The sequence below is a fragment of the Vicugna pacos genome, chromosome 15 (genome assembly GCF_048564905.1).
Source record: "Vicugna pacos chromosome 15, VicPac4, whole genome shotgun sequence".
Lineage (NCBI taxonomy): Eukaryota > Metazoa > Chordata > Mammalia > Artiodactyla > Camelidae > Vicugna > Vicugna pacos.
The window spans coordinates 6,695,003-6,714,007 of NC_133001.1; the positions used below are offsets into that span (position 1 = coordinate 6,695,003).

The window sequence follows — 19,005 nt, forward strand, 5'->3', positions numbered from 1 at the left end:
CACTCCTGCAGAGGCCTGTCACCTCTCGTGTTTTATTGAAAACAGTGGGCAGGTGGGGTGGGAGAGGGTTTTGGCTGCTGTGAAGGAGTAAGAACCCAATAGGCCAGACAGGCAGATTCTACCTGGCTCATGACCCAGGAAAGGGCCTGTGGGGTGGCACCTGCTCTCTGCGGGATCCTTCAGCAGGGGCATGTGGCAGGCCCCTCAAGGAAGGCAGGTAGAAAGGAATTGCAAGTGATGGGTTATAACTTCCACAGCTTCCGACCCAAGAGTGAGGGGTAGTGCTAATCTGGGGATGACGAGGCCAGTCACGGCTAATCTGAGTATCTAGCCCAGCTCTTCTAGGTTTCTGGAAGACTTCAGTGTTCCTCTGTGGAGACCCTAAAGATGGAGACTGAGGCCAGGGGAGGCCCTCACTGACTCTTTCTAGAAGATTCTGGAACATCCTAAATTAAGGAACACAGGCCTTTCATCCTCCAGGTCTCAGCCATCCTGCTAGGGTCCTCAATGGGAAGAGGGCGTGAAGGGGTGATGATCCCCCACACCCCCCGCCCAGGGGAGGCAGAGGCCTCTTCCATACCCATCCCATGGGGCTGGCCACTGTGCCAGGGCCCAGGAGGCAAGGCACAGAGGTTCCAGGGTCTGGGGAGGGGGCTAATCTCCACTCCCCCTGCTGTCTCAATGGCAGGAGTGGGGAGGTGGGAGAGGTGGGTAATCGCCCCGGTTCAGTGTTGCCCTGTAGAGGGCCTTGGGGAAAGCGCTCTGGAGGCCCAGCTCCTCCTCCCCGCCTCTCCCAGCTGTGCTAGTGGTCAGGCCACAATAATGGGAGGTGGGGAAGAGGTGAGGGCATCTCACCCGCTTTCTTCTTCACTGAAATCAGGCTGTTCTCAGGTTACCGCTTTGCTACCCTCTCCATAGCAAGTTGAGAGGGGTGGATGGGTAAGTGTGGCCATGGGGCCAAGGGGAAGAAAGACTGTTAGGCCCTGACCTTCGTTCCAGCCAAGTATACCCGTACCTCAGGAGGAGGCCAGTTCTGAGAGGCTTAGTGACAGCACAGCCAGAGCCCCTCAGCAGCAGTGTCCAGGGCGTGAGGTCCGGCGGGGCGTGGAGGGCCTAGGGTCCTGCCTGTCCTACCCTCTGGCAGAAACAGAGCTGGAATGGGGGGAAAGCAGGCAACGGGAGTGGGGAGTTCCTTCCAAGCCTCTGCTCTGGGGGAAGGCCCCCCTTTCCGACGGTCTTGGGTAGGACCCCTTCCAGGAAGGGCCACATCATACGTCAGTCATCTCATCCCCCAGCTCCGCATCTTCCGGCTCTCCTTCCTCCTCCTCTTCGTCCTCCTCCTCCTCAGATGTCACGTTGGGTTCATCAGCCTCTGCCAGGCATTTGGGGCAGGAACAGACAAACAGATAGTTCTCCCTGCAGGGTGGGGGGTGGTGGTGAGGGTGCAAAACCAGGCAGCCAGCGGGACAGGGGAGCCCGGAGCCCAGCCACCCACCATGTCCCCAGCTGGCACCTGAGGATCTTGTGGCGGCTGTGGCGGCTGCGCTCCCGCTGACAGCAGTCTAGGTAACTGATGCAGATTTCCTGAAGGGCAGGAGAGAGGCGGGCTCTGGGCCTGTGCTTTCTGCCAGGTGGCATTAGGCCTGCCTAGCCACTGCCCCGCCTCCAGGCTGCTGCCCCATCCCCAGGAGCCTGAGCTGCCCTACAGCCAAGGGGTAGGCTGCTCGGATCCACTCCCCTGTGCTAGCGGCTTTAACAACCTGTGTCTGAGGCGGGGGATTGTGGTTAGCCTCAGGCCACGGTTAAAGGCAGCACACAGCCAAGGTCTGTGGCCTCTGGGACAGAGGTCATCTTGGAGTGAAGTTACCTGCCCTGAAAGAAGTTTCAACCAGGCTCTGTGCACTGTGCTAACAGCCAGAACCCCAAGCCCTCACCAACATCCCACAGGCCAAGCCACAAAGGGCCATGTCCTGCTTCCTTAGAAGCTGCAGATAGACAGCTCGGGACAAGAACACAGGCACCAGCTGTCTCTTAAACACTACTCAGAGGCTTTCTGGAGTTTTTTGAAGTGGGGTGGGTTAGAGCATGCCCATGGGCAAGACTCCTGTCCTGGGGCATGTGAAGACTCAACCCAGCAGCCTGGCGTGGGCTGGGCTGCTCCCAGTTCCTGGAGAGAACTTGAAAGGCCTGCTGCCCACCCGCCCCCACAGCTACTGGCCCCCTCACCTCTCCTGGCTTAATATCCTCCAGGGCGGTGACATGCAAAAGGAAGTTGTTTTCTGGGAAGGAGGTCTCTGCATTGGGGACACAGCTGTGGTTGCCTGGGTCATGAGAGGCAGGTAATGAGGATTGTTGACTAATAAAAAGAACAGCCTCAACCGTGCAAAGCACTGGGTCCCATCTTTCCTTGTTCTCTGGTCCCTGCCAGGGCTGGGCAGGTCCTGGAACCCAGGTTTCCTGACTCCACTGCCTGGCCAGTGCTCTTTCCTGAAGACCACAGAGCACAGGCCCAAATGCACTCCCGCATCACTCCCCTCCCCTACCTGCCATGACCGCCCCTGTTCCTCTCCTCACTGGTCAGTTCCATTCTCAGCTGTGTTCCCAGTGTCTCGCAAAGGGATGGACAGGGCTGTGAAAGGGATGCCGTGCCAGGCCACTTAACTCAGCCCTGTCTGTTACTGGACACCTGGTGACAGCTGAGCCAGACCCTCTGAGAGCCTAGTTTGGGACGGGTAGTGTCCCCAGAGCTTGGGAGGAAGGGTTTGCAGTGAGGAAAGCAGACGGTGGGAGGCTGATCTGGAAAAGACAACAGTCTGAGCTGGCTCTGGCCCTCCCCATCAGGTGCTGATGAGACTGCCTTCCAGCCTGAGCGCCTCCTGGGCTCTCAGACACTCCCTGACCAAAGCTCACAGGGCGTGGTGGTGCAAAGCCCATGGTTCCCTTTGCAAGAATCAGAGCTCTGTCCCCTGCCCGAGCCCCGGGCCTAGCCCACCGGAAGGTCTTATACATAAACGTATATTAAGGTACGAGCAGTCCAATGTATGAATGAATGAAAAAAATGATAGAAGGAGAAGATGGAGGGGAAATCCCCAAGGAAGCTCAGCCCTAACCCCACTCCCGGACTCAACTCGACCAGCCCAGAAGGAGCCGAGAGAGATGAATGCGGCTTGAAGCTACCCCTTCTCAACGCCGGGACTCACAGCAGCTCTGAAGCACAAAGAGGCCAGATCCTTCGCAGTTAAGAAACTCGCCAGTTGCTGTAAGACAGTAACACGCAGAGTTACTGCTTCCATTTTATAGGCGGGAAAAGGAAAGTAGGCTTATAAGGACAGGCACTGGCTCCACCGTCTTGCCACCCAGTCACTACCATTTTGCCTGAACCTGCTTCTCTGAGGCACAAGCCTTGCTCTTCTATAAACGATACCGGCACTCTGTCCACCCTCAGCATCCAGCCTCTGCATGGGTCTCAGGGCCGTCTCTCATGTGTGTCCTGTGGGCCGATCTGAAGCTTCCCACAGGCACACAGGGACTGCCTCCCCCAACCGTGAACTCAGAGCTCCCTGGCGGAAGGCTGTGTCCACCATCTGACTGATGGGCATCTCCAAGGTTGGGTGAGGCCAAGGCTCCATCTCACCAACCTGCCTCGATGTCCTTGTACAGCTGGTCAATGAAGGCGTCCAGCTGCTCACGGTCCTGCGGCTTCAGCTCCAAAGCGTCACAGGCATGGACCCACTGGCTCAGGGAGCTGGGGAGTCCCAGGCAGCCGTGGTTGGAGAAGAGGCCCAGCTCACAGGGCTCTCCACCTCCAAGCAAGTTAAGTCCATTTCTTTCTCCGGGAGTAGAGTTGGGTAGGGGGTGGTGTCCTTTCCCAATAGACCAAGTGTTCCCAAGACCCAGTCTCTCCAGCCCCCACCACTGTGTTTAGTCCAGCATTCTGGCCAGAGTCACACCCTGCCCCACCCTAGTTTCGAAAGGAGCTGTGGCTACTTTCCTCAATCTCCTACCCGAGCCCCGAGGGACAAGTCTGATAGCTCTGGAACATTCTCTCCTAACCTGGTCCCAATTCCTTGGCCATTGGTCCCAACAAGAGCAAAGAGAGACCGGAATCCATCGGGAGTGAACCACTGTGGGGGGAAAGAACAACACTCAGGTTACAGCCACTTGCTTTCTTCTTCCTGGTACAACTCTCTGTTGAGGAACTTTTCCATAAGTCAGTCCCATCCCAACTCCAGAAGACCAGGTCTGCTCTGGCTTAGCTGTCCTAGAAGGGGACAGTTGCTTCTGGAGAGCAGGAGTCACTGGGAGGCCACTGGTCCCACCTTCCCCAGCTCACCTGGCTGAGTGCTTCCTCATAAAGCGCCTCTGTGAAGAGTCTCCGCAGGAGCTCCAGCTGGCCCTGGTTTAGGGGAAGTGGAGAGAGACTGACATCCTGGGAACTTCCCATTAGCACCCAGGCAGGGCCCAGGAGATCATGTGAGGGAAGCAAAAGGGCCAGCTCTGTAGCCCGAGCTTTCCCTGGGGGCAAAAGAGAGCCCAGAGTCCTTATCTCCAAAGAGCCTTGGCAGTCTGCTGGCCTGTTCCAACCCAAGGTAGCAAACCCCAAATGCCTCCCTATTTTCCATCATTTGTGGCAGCAGGGCTGAGGCAGCCTGGCTTAGAATGTCTGTCCTCACCACCACCCTCCAGGCTCCCTGACCTGCGTCCAGAGTAGCTTGATCTTCCCCCTCTTTTCCCCAAAATTTAGTGCAGGGAGGCCCACCCCACATGCCCTTTCACATGCCTGCCTCCTCCTTCAGGCAGCTCCTCCTAGTGTCGTCAGTGAGACTGAGTAGCTGGTCCGGAGTGGGCACTCAGTACACTGGCAACTAAAATTTTGTTTCATACTGTGCCCTGACCCTGTGGGCCCCCAACCCTCCATTTTCCGCTAACCCGATTTACCCACTGCTATCCTAGCACGAGGTCCTGACTAATCCACACCAGGGCACCCATCCCCTCCTTCCTCTGTCATCACCCTACTTCCCAATTTTAAGACCACATTAGGTCATGAAGTTAAATGGCAGCAAGAATACAAGTTCTCTGAATAGATTTTCAGACCCAGGCTCTAACCTCTTTCTGTGGCTGGGAAGGGAGCAAATGCGGAGCTTCCCTCAGGGAGCCATGGACATCCCAAGCTATTGGCGGGTGGGAGGGTCATGGGGGAAGACCAACCTTGAATTTGTCCCCCAGGAGTTTATGGACAATTTCCTCCTCCTCGTTGGCCGTTTTATTACAGAACTGGGAGAAGAGCCTGATCCAGCGATCCTTATCCTTAGCCTGCAGTGAACAAACACACTTCAGGGTCACGTGTGCACAGCCCACACATGCATGTGCACACATGGACTCACGGACACCCTCCTCCTCACTGCCACTCCTGCCCATGTGGGAGGGGTAGACCGTGATTCTAAAGCCCCTGCCCTCAGAGAAACATCATCACACATGAGCTTCTAGGTAGACCCTTCCCTCCCACCCTGCCCACACCCAACCATTTCCCCAGCTGGTGCCCAGCTAGCCAATTCAAATTCAACAATACTCGGGGAAATAGAAGAATAAGCAGCAATATTAATGGAAGGGGTTAGAGTGGCCACTCTCACTTTATCTAAGAGATACAATCCTGGAAAAGTGGTGCTTATAAATCAAATGCATGAATTGCTGCTACACCGGAAGTCATCTCACAGATCAAAGACGACAGGAAAGATGAGCCCCCACTCTCCCTGCCAGATTTCTGGTTCGCTACACCTCAGGTTTACATAGCAAGCAGCTCTCCTTTGGGAAGCCTAGAAGAAACTCCGCATCCAAGTCAGGGTCTTAAGGTGAGAAGGAAACTGAAGTCAAGGGTTGAATGAGGCCAGAGTCAGCATCCCTGAGAAGATCAGGTGGGCTCACCTGTTTCACCGTGGCCACCATCCGGGCCATCAACATGATGCTTGCAGTCTCAGGGGGGTAGTGAACACTCCTGGGGAGAAAGAAAAAGGTGTGGCCTAGAAATTCCCTCCCCAGTAGCTGAGTTCAAGGAAGCCTGGTCTGATTTCTATTGAGAATCCTTCCTACCAATCCCATTTATAACCAAAAAGGGCAAGTCATCGTCAAGAACTTGGGCAGGATTTTATACCTCTATGGGCTTCATGGGGCTCTTTCTGGGAGGGTGTAAAATGGTGGGACTGGCAGCTCAGATTAAAGAGAAAGGGTTGACTGATACGACCTCTGTTTAACCCTAAAAATAGAGGAAAAATCTGGGCGATGGTAACTTAACAAAGATGGCTCCATCTGCTGAGCATGGGGAAGGCATAAAGGAAAGAGATGAAATGCTACCTACCTCCATGCCTCCTGCAGCTTATTGAGGGGATGCAGGGGGTCATCCTGCGAGGGGCCTGGGCACAGGACCTGATGGTACTGCTCAGCAGCGGCCAGCTGACATTCTGCACTGCAGTACATCACCTGTCGGGGGAGGCGGAGGTCAGCGCCCTAGGGTCTGGCTGTGGGGTGAGGCACAGACACCCATGTGGTACTCACCTCCTCTAAGTGCACTCCTTCCACGAACAGCCCCTGGGCAGTAGTGAGTGGTATTACGAGATGAGAAAGCACACGGTGCTCTGGGGACATGTGAGAGGGGAACCTAACCCAGGCTTGTAAAGCCGTGGGAAGGAAAGACTACCTCTCAGGTACAGGGAAGAGCCCTGCCAGGCTCCGAGAATGAGGACAAGCTCCCGCCAAGTCTATTTTCCAGACTGGAACAGAAAGGACGAAACTGAGGAGTAACTGAGCCTTCTCAACATCTTACCCTACCTTGGGGCTCTCAAGGGCCATGACCAGGTCTGTCCTCACTCCTGTCTCCCTGAAGAGGACTTCAGCTCCACCCCCAGGGACACTCACCTGGCAGTGGGGACAGTTCTGGTGGAGGTCCTTGCGCACAGAGCACAGCTCGGGGTGAGGCAGAACCTGGCCTGGTTTCCCGGTCAGCCTCTGGGCGTTCTCCTCTGCCTTCTCCAGTGCCCGAAGGCAGTGGTCACAGGCTGGGAGAGAAAGCCAGAAGTGACAACGTAAGGGTCGTGAGAGCGGGGGTCACATTTGTCCTTTTCACAGCAGCATCCCCAGGGCTACAATAGCACATAGTAGGCGTTCGATAAAAGTTTGGGAAGTGAGTGAATGAATGACTAAGTTAAAGAATGAAATGAATGAATGAATTTCACATGCATTCGAAGACAGATGGTGCCCTATTCCCTCTCTGGAGTCCCCACCCCTCCTGGCAGACTCTCTGTGCTTCTCAATGGGACTTAGTCTGTGGGGCTCCCCACCCCTCCCCCAAACTGGGCTTTCCCCATATTCTGGAGCCAATTGACCCTTCCTTTCCCATATTTTCTCTACCCCAAGAAAAGTGTGTAGAAAAAGCAAGTGGCTGGCAAAGCTAAGGACATCCTATTTGCTTCTGACCCCTAATGAAGTCTTTTTTGACCAAGAGACATGTGGTCTCCTCTTGATAGAGGGCTCCACTTTGGCACAGAGCCCCTCAGCATGACATCCAGTCTACAGGACGGGACAGACTGAATTCCACCTGAGTGACAGTCTTCCCCCAGGGAGCACCTGGGAAGAGCCTCTCGGCTGCAGGCTCACAGCCCCAAACGGAGGCATGGTACTCAGGTACGGTTCGTTCTCCAAGGGAAGACGTGCTTTCCTCCTGACACCCGGAGGCCCAGAGACATCAGCGGGCAGGGATGTATGTAGTTCTCTTCCACGCGCAAAGGCTGCTGCGCCCAACAGCCCTGAGGGCCTGGGCGAGACGTGCTCACCTCGATAGCGATAAAGTGCATTCCAGAGAAACTGCGCAGCCACCAGGGGCCGTTCTACGAATATGGTCTCCCCCTTCCGGATCAGCTGTGTGGCAAACAGCCCCTTTCCCTAAGAGGGCAGAGAAGGAACAGGATGGCCTTAAGAAGAGACAGACGACATAGCTTCAGGGCTTCTGGAGGGCTGACCAGCCTCCTCCCACATGCTTCCCTCTCAGCAGGGGCCTCTGCCTCGGGAGGGCTCACAGAGCAAGGTCAGCCTCCATAAACTGCCTCCTCTGGAAATGCTGCTCTGACCTACTTCCAGCTGCACCTCCTCCAGCCTGTCCAGAGCAGAGGGCTTGAGATGGGAAGAGAGCCACCATGTCAGACTACTCAGAGGAGAATTTTTAGAATGGCCAGGGCAGGGCCAAAGTTCACAGCATTCTGGAACCTCCAGTACCAGAAGCCAGTAATGACATGGTGGCTTTCTTGGAGTCACCCACGTGCCCCTCCAAGATCCTGGCCATGATGTTGCTGCTGCTCAGGGTTGCAGAGAAATCCTACACCACGGGAGAGGGAGGCCTAGTTTGGGGGAAAATATGCCCCACTTCCCCAGTCAGCCAGGGCCTCACAGCACCCAGCGTAGTACCGGGCACTCAGGAAGTTCTGAGGTGTTACACAGAAGGAAATGGCTAATCCTAGCACCACTCCTAATGCTAACTTGCTGTGAATCTTTGAGCCAACTGCTTCACTTCTTTGCATCTGTTTCCCATCTGAAAAGCGAGTATTATAATACCTGCCAGGTAGTTTCCAGGATACAGTAATATAGCACAGGTGATGAGCTCTAGCTCCTTACTACCCAAAGTGAGAGGACGGACTGGAAGCATGAGCACTGCCTGGGAGCTGTTAGAAATGTAGAACCTCAGGCCCCACTCCAGACCTGCTGAGTTAGAATCTGCGCTTGAACAAGATGCCAAGGTGATTCAAATGCATGTTAAATGAGAAGAACTGGTCTAAAGCACCACATACATCATGTAAGGGATGAAGGATGAGAAGACAACTGTTGAACTGCCATCTCTCAAATGTGCAAAGGGACTCAGGAGACAGCTTCAGAACCTATGCAGTTACTGGTCCTGCTGGGCATTTCCCCAACTATACATTTAGAGAAGAGGCCCCTGTCAACACTGAACTGTCACAAAAAGGGAGATAAGAGAAATGACTGACCCAGCAGTGAAATGTCCTGTCATGCGCCCCCCCCCCCAGGTAGTTCCCTGTTTCCTTCTAGCATTGGCGCTCTGGCTAGACAGGGGCTCCTCCCAAAGTCAGAGCAGCAGGATGGGTAGACCTGGACAGGCCCTGAGCAACCCATGAGCCTAGAATCTCAACCCTGTGGACAACTCTGGGAGCTCTAACAGTACAGCGGGACAGCCGGGACAAAACCAATGGCAAAGCCATGGATGTAGCTCAGTTGTCTTTCCCCACCTCCATGTCAAGTAGCCCCTGCGACCCAACCTAGCAAAATGGAAACCTGGCCTTCCTCTGTGGGAAAAAAAGACATGGGCTGGGACCCACATTACCTCTGGCAATTTCAAGTCCTCAATATTGGATAAATATTGATCTCTTTCTCCCTCTTTCTGGAGGATGAAATGTAGGAAATATTTATCAATCAAAGCAAAAGGGAAAAGAATCAGAGCTATTCCTCTATGAAACCACTCATCCCCCAAACATAGGAAAGTGTTTCAAGAAAAATAGCTCAAATTCGTATCACCAAGAAGCTTGGAGAGAACTGAAGCAGAATGGAAAGGGTACAAACTATGCAGTTATTTCCAATTTGAAAAGGAAGTTTTTTTTTAAAGACTGTACAACAATCTAAGACTATGTAGTAAATTAATTCTTTATTAAATGATTTTCTAGAAAAACACTGATTGCTAAAAGTGAATCCAAAAGAAAGAAAGCCTAGACAGACTATTAAGCAATGCCAACATCTTTAGTCATTCACCATATTTGGTCAGGTTTCTGTTCTGATTGGTCATGTCCTTGGCATAGCAATTGGTAAAACTGTAAAAATCATCCCTGCCGATAACCATAGAGGCAACAGAGAAAGTGGTCGAAAACTACCCCCATGTCTATATAGTTTCATGAGCCAGCTCTCTCAAACCAAGTAAGTAACTCTCATGCTATTTAAACTATTCAGTAACAGAGGGGAAAAAAATGGAAAGCTTCTCTATTTTACCAAAAACAAGCATAACTTTGATGTGGTAACCTAAGGAAGATAGCATAAAGAAAAAAAAAAATCACAAACCAATCTGACTTGATGAATACAGATACAAAAACCCCAGGGTACTCCATCTTTTCACGAAATCTGGATATATGATTTTTCTGCGGCAGCAGATCAGTTGTAGGCATGGAGAGAGAAGCCAGGTGGGGTTTTGATAGAAGGCTAGGACAGGACAATTTGGTCAGGAGAGTGGTTGGACTGATGAAGTAGGAGGGAAGAAGTAAAGAAAGGAGGGGGCTGAGAGATGGGGAGGCTAAGTGAAAGTAAAGTTGAATATCTCTGCATGCTAGGAGTGGTGGAACTGAGACACCATCAAACTGTCAGCCAATCAAGAGCACTAGAGGTCTTGCAGTGGGGATGAAGTTGTGAGCAGCTGAGGAGGCCAAGGATACAGAGGAGCTGATTTACCAGGGAAAGAGAGGAATGTTCCAGAGGCCCCTGGAATGGAAAGAGGGCAATGGAAGGCCAGGTCAGGGAACTGGATGAGTGTGAAGATGCTGAGAGCAGGCGACAAATGTCTAGAAGGCCGACATCTTGGGCAAGGACCAAAGATACACACAGCCATTATATATGATGAAATATTCAACCTCATTAGTAAACAAAGAAATGTAAACGACAATACACCAATACCGTTTTGCACATATCAACTAGCAAACATGTAAGGAAAATACTCAGTGCTAGGGAGAACAAAAGGATGTGTACACAGAAACTGAGCTCCAGTATCTTTGACCTCAGGGATAAAAAACAAGATATAACATAAAGGTCCACAAATGAGCAGCTGCTAAGTGAACTGTGGCCCTTCCGCTGTTACTCAACTCTTAAAAATTATACATAGAAATTGAATTATTGATACTTAAGTATTCACTGCTGCATCAAAAAGCAGTTTCCAAAAATATTTTAATATGCACATATTTACACAAATACAGGATTGTGAGTGTTTTACCTTCTCTTTCCTTACATGCATTTTCAATTTTTTTTTCTACAGTGTACTTCAGAAACATGATAATAAAACAATAAAATGTCACTCTCTCGTTAAAACCCTTCAAATGCTTCCAATGGGCTTCGGTCCAAATCCCTTAGCACTCCAAGACCCTTCCTGAAGTGTCCTGGCCTCTTTCCTCATCTGCCACCCAAATCTCACTCAGAAATTTTCCTGAGGACCCACCCTTTTTTCTTTTATACCGCAGCTTCCTCTGCTCTGCATATCCCGCCCACCGCACCCGGGGCCCAGCAACAACGTCCCCGGGCCCCGCTTGGAGCAGCCGTAGCGAGACCACTGACGAGAAGGCCCCCTTCTGCTGGGGGAGGAGGGGGCGCATGGAGACTTCGCTGGCCCCAGTCCACCAGGTGACCGCCCCGGAAGCCTGCGCATGGGGACAGACTGGGAGCCGCCGGGCCGCGCCGCAGCGTCCGAGCGACAGAGAAGCTTCTAGTCTCTAGGAACGGGGTCCCACGGGGCGGTCTCCAGGGCCGGACGGGGTCAGCGCTCCCGGGACGGTCTGCCGCGGCCTCACCTTGGCACTGCTCACGAAGCGGACTTCCACGGCGACCCGGGCCCGGCCCGCCACGCCCACGCAGAAGGAGAACACGTCGCTCATGGAGGCCGCCATCTTGGGCGTACCTCCGCCTCCTGACCTTTGACCCACCTCAACCCGGGAGGCCCCGCCCCCACCGGTCCCGCCCCCGATGTGAGTGCCCGCGAGGCAGCGAGGGCTTGCGCTCTAGCGTGTCCCTTTGATCTGTGTGTGTTGGTCGAGTGGTTCGTGCACTAGGTGGAACTGGGCCTGCCTTTGTACTTTTACATCTGTGCAGTTTTATCTGTCCGTTTTCGTGGCCAGCATCAGAGCCCTTGTGAGTGTGGTTTTGATGTATCCGTATCTGAGTTCATGTTTGTGTGTCTGTATGTTGTGTCTGGCACCCAGTGGCCTGTCTTGAGTCAAGCGCTCTTTGGCCCAGCCCTGGGGTGGGACAGCAGTGGGCCAACTTACTGCTATCCTCTCTGACCTGAAGGGAAGGACTAGCTTACTCCACCTGTCCATCCTGCAAAGGCTGCCACAAGATTTTCTTTCTCCCTAGGCACTCTGACAGCCGGGAAGACAGTCCCCACACAGTCTAGCTGGATGTGTGCCTTTCTCAGACTCGTTAGTGGTGTGGAGACCTTGTAGCCTGAGGGTGCCAGAGGGAGGGTCCATTTTGGGCCTCAGGTCTGAAGACCCCTGAAATTGTATGCAGAAGTGAGTCTGCATATGCACATTGTCCTTACAACAGGAGACTGGCCTGTTCTCTTGTTCAGGGCCCCCAAAAGGCTGCAGACCTATAGCACCTGCCCCCACAGCCAGGCCTGACCGCCAGTCTCATTTTGTTCCCTTTTCCTCCAGTTGATTCTGTGCTCCTTTAAAAGGGACCTGTGTCTGCATGTGCTGTGGTCTCATGGTGACATTTAGGGATTGGATAGAGCCTGGTTAGGTAACTTGATTTTTTTGAAAAGTGAGCCTGGAAGAGGCAGATGCAACTGTGTTCTTTTGATTAATAAAGTAGACTTTGGGTCCAGCTGTTACGAAGGATTTCACTGAAGACAGGAACAGAAAGGTTTTTGAAGCTGGGCCCTAACCTCGCTCCAGTTGCAGCCTAGCATCCTCAGAGGATGGTCCAGTGCCTTGGGGGCAGGTGGTTTTCCAAGGCCGCCCTGCTCCTTGCCTTGCCTCTCCCTCAGGAAACTCTGGAGAGCAGTGTGGACCATGCCCCTCTCACCACCAGGTGGCAGGGCAGGTCTTCTACCAGCTCACCTCAACACAAGCCATTCTAGATTCCAAATGAATAACCTCAACAGGGGTCCTCCAGGGAATGTAGAGTGGCAGAGAAATCAGCTCTGGAAATGTTGGTGGCAGGCTTCCTGGGAAGGAACAGGAGCCTTGAATCAGGATCATGAAGAGGGGAAATAATAATACAGCATAGTTCAAGACAAAATGGTGATCTTGGCAAAGGCAGAGTTAAAACTTTCTTTACCCTATATTAAAGATGGAAAGAGGGTCAAGACTAGCAGCAAGAGGGAAAAAGATGGTGGTCAGGGCAGCACGTCTGCTCCAAGGAGGCAGCTGGGCCTGAGCTCCTTCTGAGAGTAGTAACAGTTTAGACAAAACAAGAAAGCTTTGGGAAATTCTGTGAGAGGAAGTGGGCTAAATGATCTGTCTTTCCCTCTGCTCTCAACTCCACCATCTCTGATGGGGAAGAGTCTTCTAAGCCCAGACACTGACTCAGGAAGGCCCTCTCCTCTGCAGCCAGGCTAGAAAAAGATGAATCCTAGGAAAGGCCAGGGCTGGAGCATGTACTGCTCCTCTGGGTGAAGGAGACCTACAAGCCTTCCTGCACATTTATTGGGCTTGGCACAATGTAAGTGCTTTACAGACATTTCAGCCCTGGGAAGTCTAAGTTATCAACACACCCATTATACAGATTGAAAAAAAAGCCTCTGAAGTTCATTTCCTAACTTGGCCAAGGACATAGCTGAAGGCCAAAGTCTGTGCTGCTGGACCGTTTTCATTATTAGAGCTCCCAGGGGTAGTACCCCTTGACTCTGACAAGGCTCTTCATTAAGAAGGAGAGAATGGAGATCCAGTGGGTGCCCCTGGGGAGAACTAGCCCAGACAGCCTGGGCTGAGCCTCTGTCGCAGTCCTCAGCTGTCCATTCCTGGCCCTGCGTCTTCTCTCTGGATGCTGGTTTCGGAGCTGCTGGAGGGCTCGTCTGGAGAGGCAGCCGTGGCAGACACAGGTGGCAGTTTCAGCCTTTGCTGCTTCTGGTACTTGACCCTGCGGTTTTGGAACCAGACCCTCACCTATAATTGAGGCAGTGGACAGAGATCAGAATGTGACCAGCAGTTCCCACTGCTTCCCCCATTCCCACAGTGCCCACTCGTCTCTGGCCAGAATTTACTCTTTGTTCTAAGGGAAGTATCTCCTTCAAAAGACCCTTTGCTCTAATTCCAGTCACCATTCATTCACCCAACAAGTATTTATTAAGCTCCTAATATGTGCTAGGCACCACTCAAGGTGATGGTGATACAGTGGTGAGCCATTGAGGCGTGGTCTCTGCCCTCAGAGAGCTCACAGTCTAGTGGAGAGACACTAATAACAACTATGGGAACAAACAAATATATAAGCACAAATAGGAGGTGTGAATAGGGGTTTGTGCCTCCCTGAGGAATCAGCACTTAAGCTGAGGCTCAGAGGGTGAGAGGCCAGCCTGATGGGGACAGAGAAAAGCAAGCCAGGGCAGGGGAGCTAAGCTTGGAGTGTTTGAGGACCACAACAGAGGAGAGCGTGGCTGATGCATCTGAGAGAGGGGAAAGCAAAGGAAGGGAGAGTGCGAGAGGTCAGTGGGGACCAGATCACCCAGGACTGTGAAGGCTGTAGGGAAGGAGTGTCAACTTCGAGGCTTGTAAGTAGGGTGTGACATAGTCCTATTTACATCTCAAGTAAATTGCACATCTGGCTGCTGTTTGAAGAATGGATGTAAACAGATGCAGGGGAGAACTGGGAAACTGCCGCAGTGATCCAGCGAGAGCTGGGGCTGCTCACTTCCCTATATGATAAGAAAAATAGTCCCATTTGAAACTGGATGCAACGGAGAGAAATGAAGTGACTCCAGCTGTGTTTTGGAGGTAGGCGTGACAAGGCTGGCTGATGGAGTGGAAGAGAAAGAAGACTCTAGGATCACTAGGTATTTTGAGCACTGGGTGGACACTGGATTACCATGTGTGGGGAAAGAGAGTTTTGGGGAGAAAAAAGATCAAGAATTGAGGTTTTGGCTTGTTATGTTTGAAATGGCTACCCACAAGATATCCAAGTGGAGGCCAAAAGAAGGTAGTTAGCTGCACAAATCAGAAAAGAGGGGTGGGCAGAGAATACAAATTTGGGAGTCATTGGCTTGTAGATGGTATTTCAAACTGTGAGAATAGATGAAATCAGCCGGGGAGAAAGATTTGAGGTCACAGAGAAGGGTTGCCTACAAAGGCGACAGGGAAGAAAGGACTGGAGAGCTGGGAGGAAAACCAAGAGACTGCGGTGTCTGGAAGCCAAAAGAGTGTGATTCAGTAAGAGAAGGAGTGGTCAACTGTCCTGAGAGGTGGAATACCATGAGGAAAGGGAAGCAGCTGTTGCCTCTGGCAACACAGAGGTCCTTAGAGACCTTGATGAGAAGGTTTGATGAAATGGTAGGGAAAGAGTTCACACTGGGATGAGTAAGGAGTAGAGGGGAGGGGAGTATATGGAGAGAACATAGCCAGTGCCTGTGAAAAAGCAGAGAAATGATGCAGCAGCTGGAGGGGAATATGAGGTGAAGAGAATGTTTATTATTTTTAAAGTTAGTCCCTTGGATACTTACTCAATCTCATTGTTAGCTCCTTATTTAGCGTGCAAACGTTATATTATAAAGTTCAGGTTAACACCATGTGTTGTTCCCATAACGTGACTTCAAATAGGACTATTTTTCTCATCATACAGGGAAGGAAGTGTGCCAATGGGTAGGGCCTGTCTCTCCCAGCGACCTGCCACAGAGGACAAAAGCCCATGTCTTCCTCCCAGGGTCTTTAAGAGAGTAGTGTCAATCCCCAGGTGCAGCCCAGGCCCCACCTGAGTCCCTGCTCTCACCTGGTTCTCCGTAAGGTTGAGCTGGGCTGCCAGCTGGGCTCTCTGCTTCCCCACCAGATTGTGCTGTTTTGCAAACATTTTCTCCAACTCTTCCAACTGCTCCAAGTTAAACATAGTTCGAACCCTCTTTTGGGATCTCTCAGTGTCCTGAAGGTAGTGAGCTGGGGCCCAGTCTGGAGGACCCCAGAGGCCTGGGCAGTGAGCCAGCTCCAAGCCTGAAAAGGAATCAGCAGGAGGGGAGGTTAGCCAGTCCCCCTCTGCCCTCTCATCTTGGAGGAGAGAGAACAACTCGCAGCTCCCCTGTACTCCCCTTGTCCTCAGCCAGGTAACACAGCAAAAAGGCAGAGAGGGAAGACACTCCCAAATAAGAAGGGACAGTGCTGTGAGACCACTTCTGTCTCCACTATTCTTCAACTGAGTGGCTTAATCTCTGCCCCTAAGAGGAGTTGCCAGACCTCCATCTCTCTGGTCCTCCTCTCCTTTACTTTAGGAAAACCCTATGGGATAAACAGAGAAGGGACCCCTTCTGAACAAAGAGTTCATCCTTTTCGATGTCTACTATGTTTCAGGCATGCTTCCGGGACAAAATACGAAAATTCCTAACAGTAAAAAGGGTAAATAAGTAAAATGTTGAGTGAAAAAGGTACATAAGTAAAACATTGAGTATGTCAGAAAGTGATGAGCGCTAGTGAGAAGAATAAGGCAGGGAGGGACAGGGGGAGGTGTATGTGGGAGCGGGGGTCGTTTGCATCTTCAGAAAGAGTAGCCACCTCATTGAGGTCACATTTGAATGGGGTCAGTATGTACAGTTTGTGCCCTGCACACGGGTACCTAGCTGCGAGGGTAAGTGGAGTCTGAAATTCTGCCCAATGCTTGCTCCCTGACCAGGTTTTGTGTCTGCTTAAAGTTAGGGGTGCCCTTTTCTAATGCACATAAGGTACTATTCAGCTCATCAAGCTGTGGGCCAGTGGAGGTGGAGATTGGTCCAGCGGGGGGACAGTACCTGAGTCATGTCACTGAAGGAATGAGGAAGTAAGCCACTGGGCTGTCTTGGAGGGAAGTGTTCCAAACAGAGGCCCCACAAGTGCAGTGCTATGATTCCTCAGTTGCCACTAGCCTTGGCGAGGCTCCAGGGTTGGCAGACAAACTGCCTGAGTGAATGGAGAGAGGCCAGGGCCCTAGCGGCCCCAGACCTCAGTCACTGGGCCCACCTGGCTTACCATAAGCATAGGCATTAATAGCAAAAGATGAGAAATAATCAATGCGTTCTGATTAAAATATGGTACATCCTTACAATGGACCACTCTGTGGCATAAAGAAGCTCTGCGTGTATTGATAAAGGAAAAATCTCCAGGATATATGGTCAAGTGAAAAGAGTAATGTGTCTAATATGGGAGATTAGAAGAATGTATATATGTGTATGTGTGTGTGTATATATATATACACACATATATATTCACACACATACATACATTCACGTGTATGTGTTCAGGTATTAAATATGTATAAAATACCTCTGGAAGAATTAAAACCTGGTGTCTGGCTGCCTGTGGGGTAGGGGGGAACCAGGTGGCTGTGGGGACAGGAATGGGAGAGGAAACTCTTTCCCATACTATGTCTTAGTAAACACTTTGAAGTTTGAACTGTGTGGATGTAATACCTATGCAAAAACCAACTTGCAAATGAGACAACCGTAATCTAGAGAAATAAACTGCAATTCAGACCCAGGTGTGTGGAGACGTTAGAAAAGAGTGGCTTGGCGTGAGGGCCGGGGCTCCCGTGCAGTGGCATGAATTTGGATGGGGTTAGGAGACCAAGGTTTCTCTCCCACATGGTTGGAGGAATGTCCAGCCAAAAGGAATGGAGGAAATATAGGATAGGGGGAACCCAGGAAGTAGGAGGCAGGTTAGATTGTCTTATAATAGCCTTCATATGGGTCGATAGTGCTTGCACTAACTTTGCTCCTGTTCTCATGGAAACCATGGGAAAGCATGAACCAGATAGCCCCAAATGGCAAAGACTTGTGTAGGCGGATGTTAATGCGAGAGGACAAAGTTCCCTCAACAGTTAAATTCGCACTGAGATGTAAGTCAGTGCCTGCGCTCCAGAGCCCAGAGCCCAGAGCCCCAAGGTACCATTCTAACAGCTGTAACAAGCAAGCAGCGAAGTGTGGAAGCTAAGCTCACTCAGACATGAGCATTGGAGGTGGGATGGAGTCTTTAACTCCCAACAGCTCCTCGCTGAGCAGTACCAGCAGTAGCACCCGCTTCTCCCGGTTAAAGGTAGGGCCCTGGGTTTGCGACGACGAGAGCCGCTTTGGGGAAGAGTCTGCGCCACAGTGTTACCCACAGAGGGTGTGGGAGGGAGCCAGGGCCTCTATAAATCCTTCCTCTAGCCACGCGGGGCCGCGCCCCGTGCAGCCCCTGTGCTGGCCTTGGCCGTCTTCTGAGCCCCGCTCTGCACCCGCCCTCACACACGCCTTCTCCCAGCTCAGCGGCGGGCCGGGCAGCCTCGCGCCCGGGTCTGGTCTCAAGGGTCCCACTCCGCCCCCCGCCCCCGGCTTTCAACTGCAAGGTCAAGGGTCATAGGGTTCCCACCCACTTCAAACCGCGTATGGTCCTCAAACTCAGGGGCATCTCCTCTATCCTATGCCTATCGCGGCCTCCTCCTCTCAGCCGCCCCGCCGGCTTCCCCGAACCGGCACCCGGCACCCCGTACCTGTGATGCCAAGGCCTTGGAGGCCGCAGAAGTGAGCCGCGCGCAGCCCCAGCACCAGGGCCTGGGGGCGCTGCTGGTCCAGCCCCGCGCTCAGGTAGGCGGGCAGCCACGCCGCTCGACACGCGCCGGGCAGAACCCGGGCCGGAGGCCAGGAGGGAGCGGTCCCGAGGCCCGCGGCGGCGCAGCCGGGGACTGACAGCCGGGAGGTGGCGGGCGCGCGGGGGTCGGGCCTGGCCAGGATTGCCTCGACGGAGAAGGAGGACTCGAGGCGTCCGGGCCCGCGGGGTGGGTCTGGGCCAGACGAGCGGCGCAGCAGTGCGGGGAACGCGGGCGCGGGAGAGCAGCCTGGGCGCGGGGGCTGCACCCGAGCGTCCGATGGAGCGGGCGGCCGGCGCCCTCGCGGCCCCGCGCTGGGCATGGCGTGGCCCCTGCCGGGACGAGCGCAGGGAGGGAAGCCGGGGCCTCTGGGGCTGTGTGGGGAGCCTAAGAGGCGAGTGAGAACACCTGCTTTAAATAGGGGAGCGAGCCTTGCTGGACAGCCTTTTGGCCCCGGGTGTCCGC

At 52.8% G+C, this 19,005-nt stretch overlaps 3 protein-coding genes across 4 annotated transcripts in view; all 3 read right to left on the reverse strand.

Moving 5' to 3' along the window:
* Positions 1–19,005, reverse strand: part of LOC102538218 (retinol dehydrogenase 12-like) — a 305,649-nt gene that overhangs the window by 268,285 nt on the left and 18,359 nt on the right. The window lies entirely within an intron of this gene.
* Positions 19–11,716, reverse strand: SMYD5 (SMYD family member 5). Of its 2 annotated transcripts, XM_006201566.4 has the most exons (13): positions 11,595–11,716; positions 7,824–7,932; positions 6,910–7,049; positions 6,353–6,474; positions 5,923–5,992; positions 5,209–5,313; positions 4,334–4,396; positions 4,054–4,124; positions 3,639–3,745; positions 3,201–3,257; positions 2,227–2,321; positions 1,514–1,584; positions 19–1,416 (listed from the first exon to the last, which is right to left on the reverse strand). In XM_006201566.4, exons 1-13 carry the CDS (start codon positions 11,688–11,690, stop codon positions 1,269–1,271), a joined length of 1,254 nt encoding a protein of 417 aa, XP_006201628.1. In that variant the 5' UTR covers positions 11,691–11,716; the 3' UTR covers positions 19–1,268. The 2 variants fall into 2 exon arrangements, with proteins under 2 accessions (XP_006201628.1, XP_072793639.1); XM_072937538.1 differs by lacking the exon at positions 3,201–3,257.
* Positions 13,253–18,862, reverse strand: NOTO (notochord homeobox). The gene is made up of 3 exons (XM_072938320.1): positions 18,445–18,862; positions 15,727–15,941; positions 13,253–13,913 (listed from the first exon to the last, which is right to left on the reverse strand). The coding sequence occupies exons 1-3, from the start codon at positions 18,860–18,862 to the stop codon at positions 13,755–13,757; spliced, it is 792 nt and encodes a 263-aa protein (XP_072794421.1). The 3' UTR covers positions 13,253–13,754.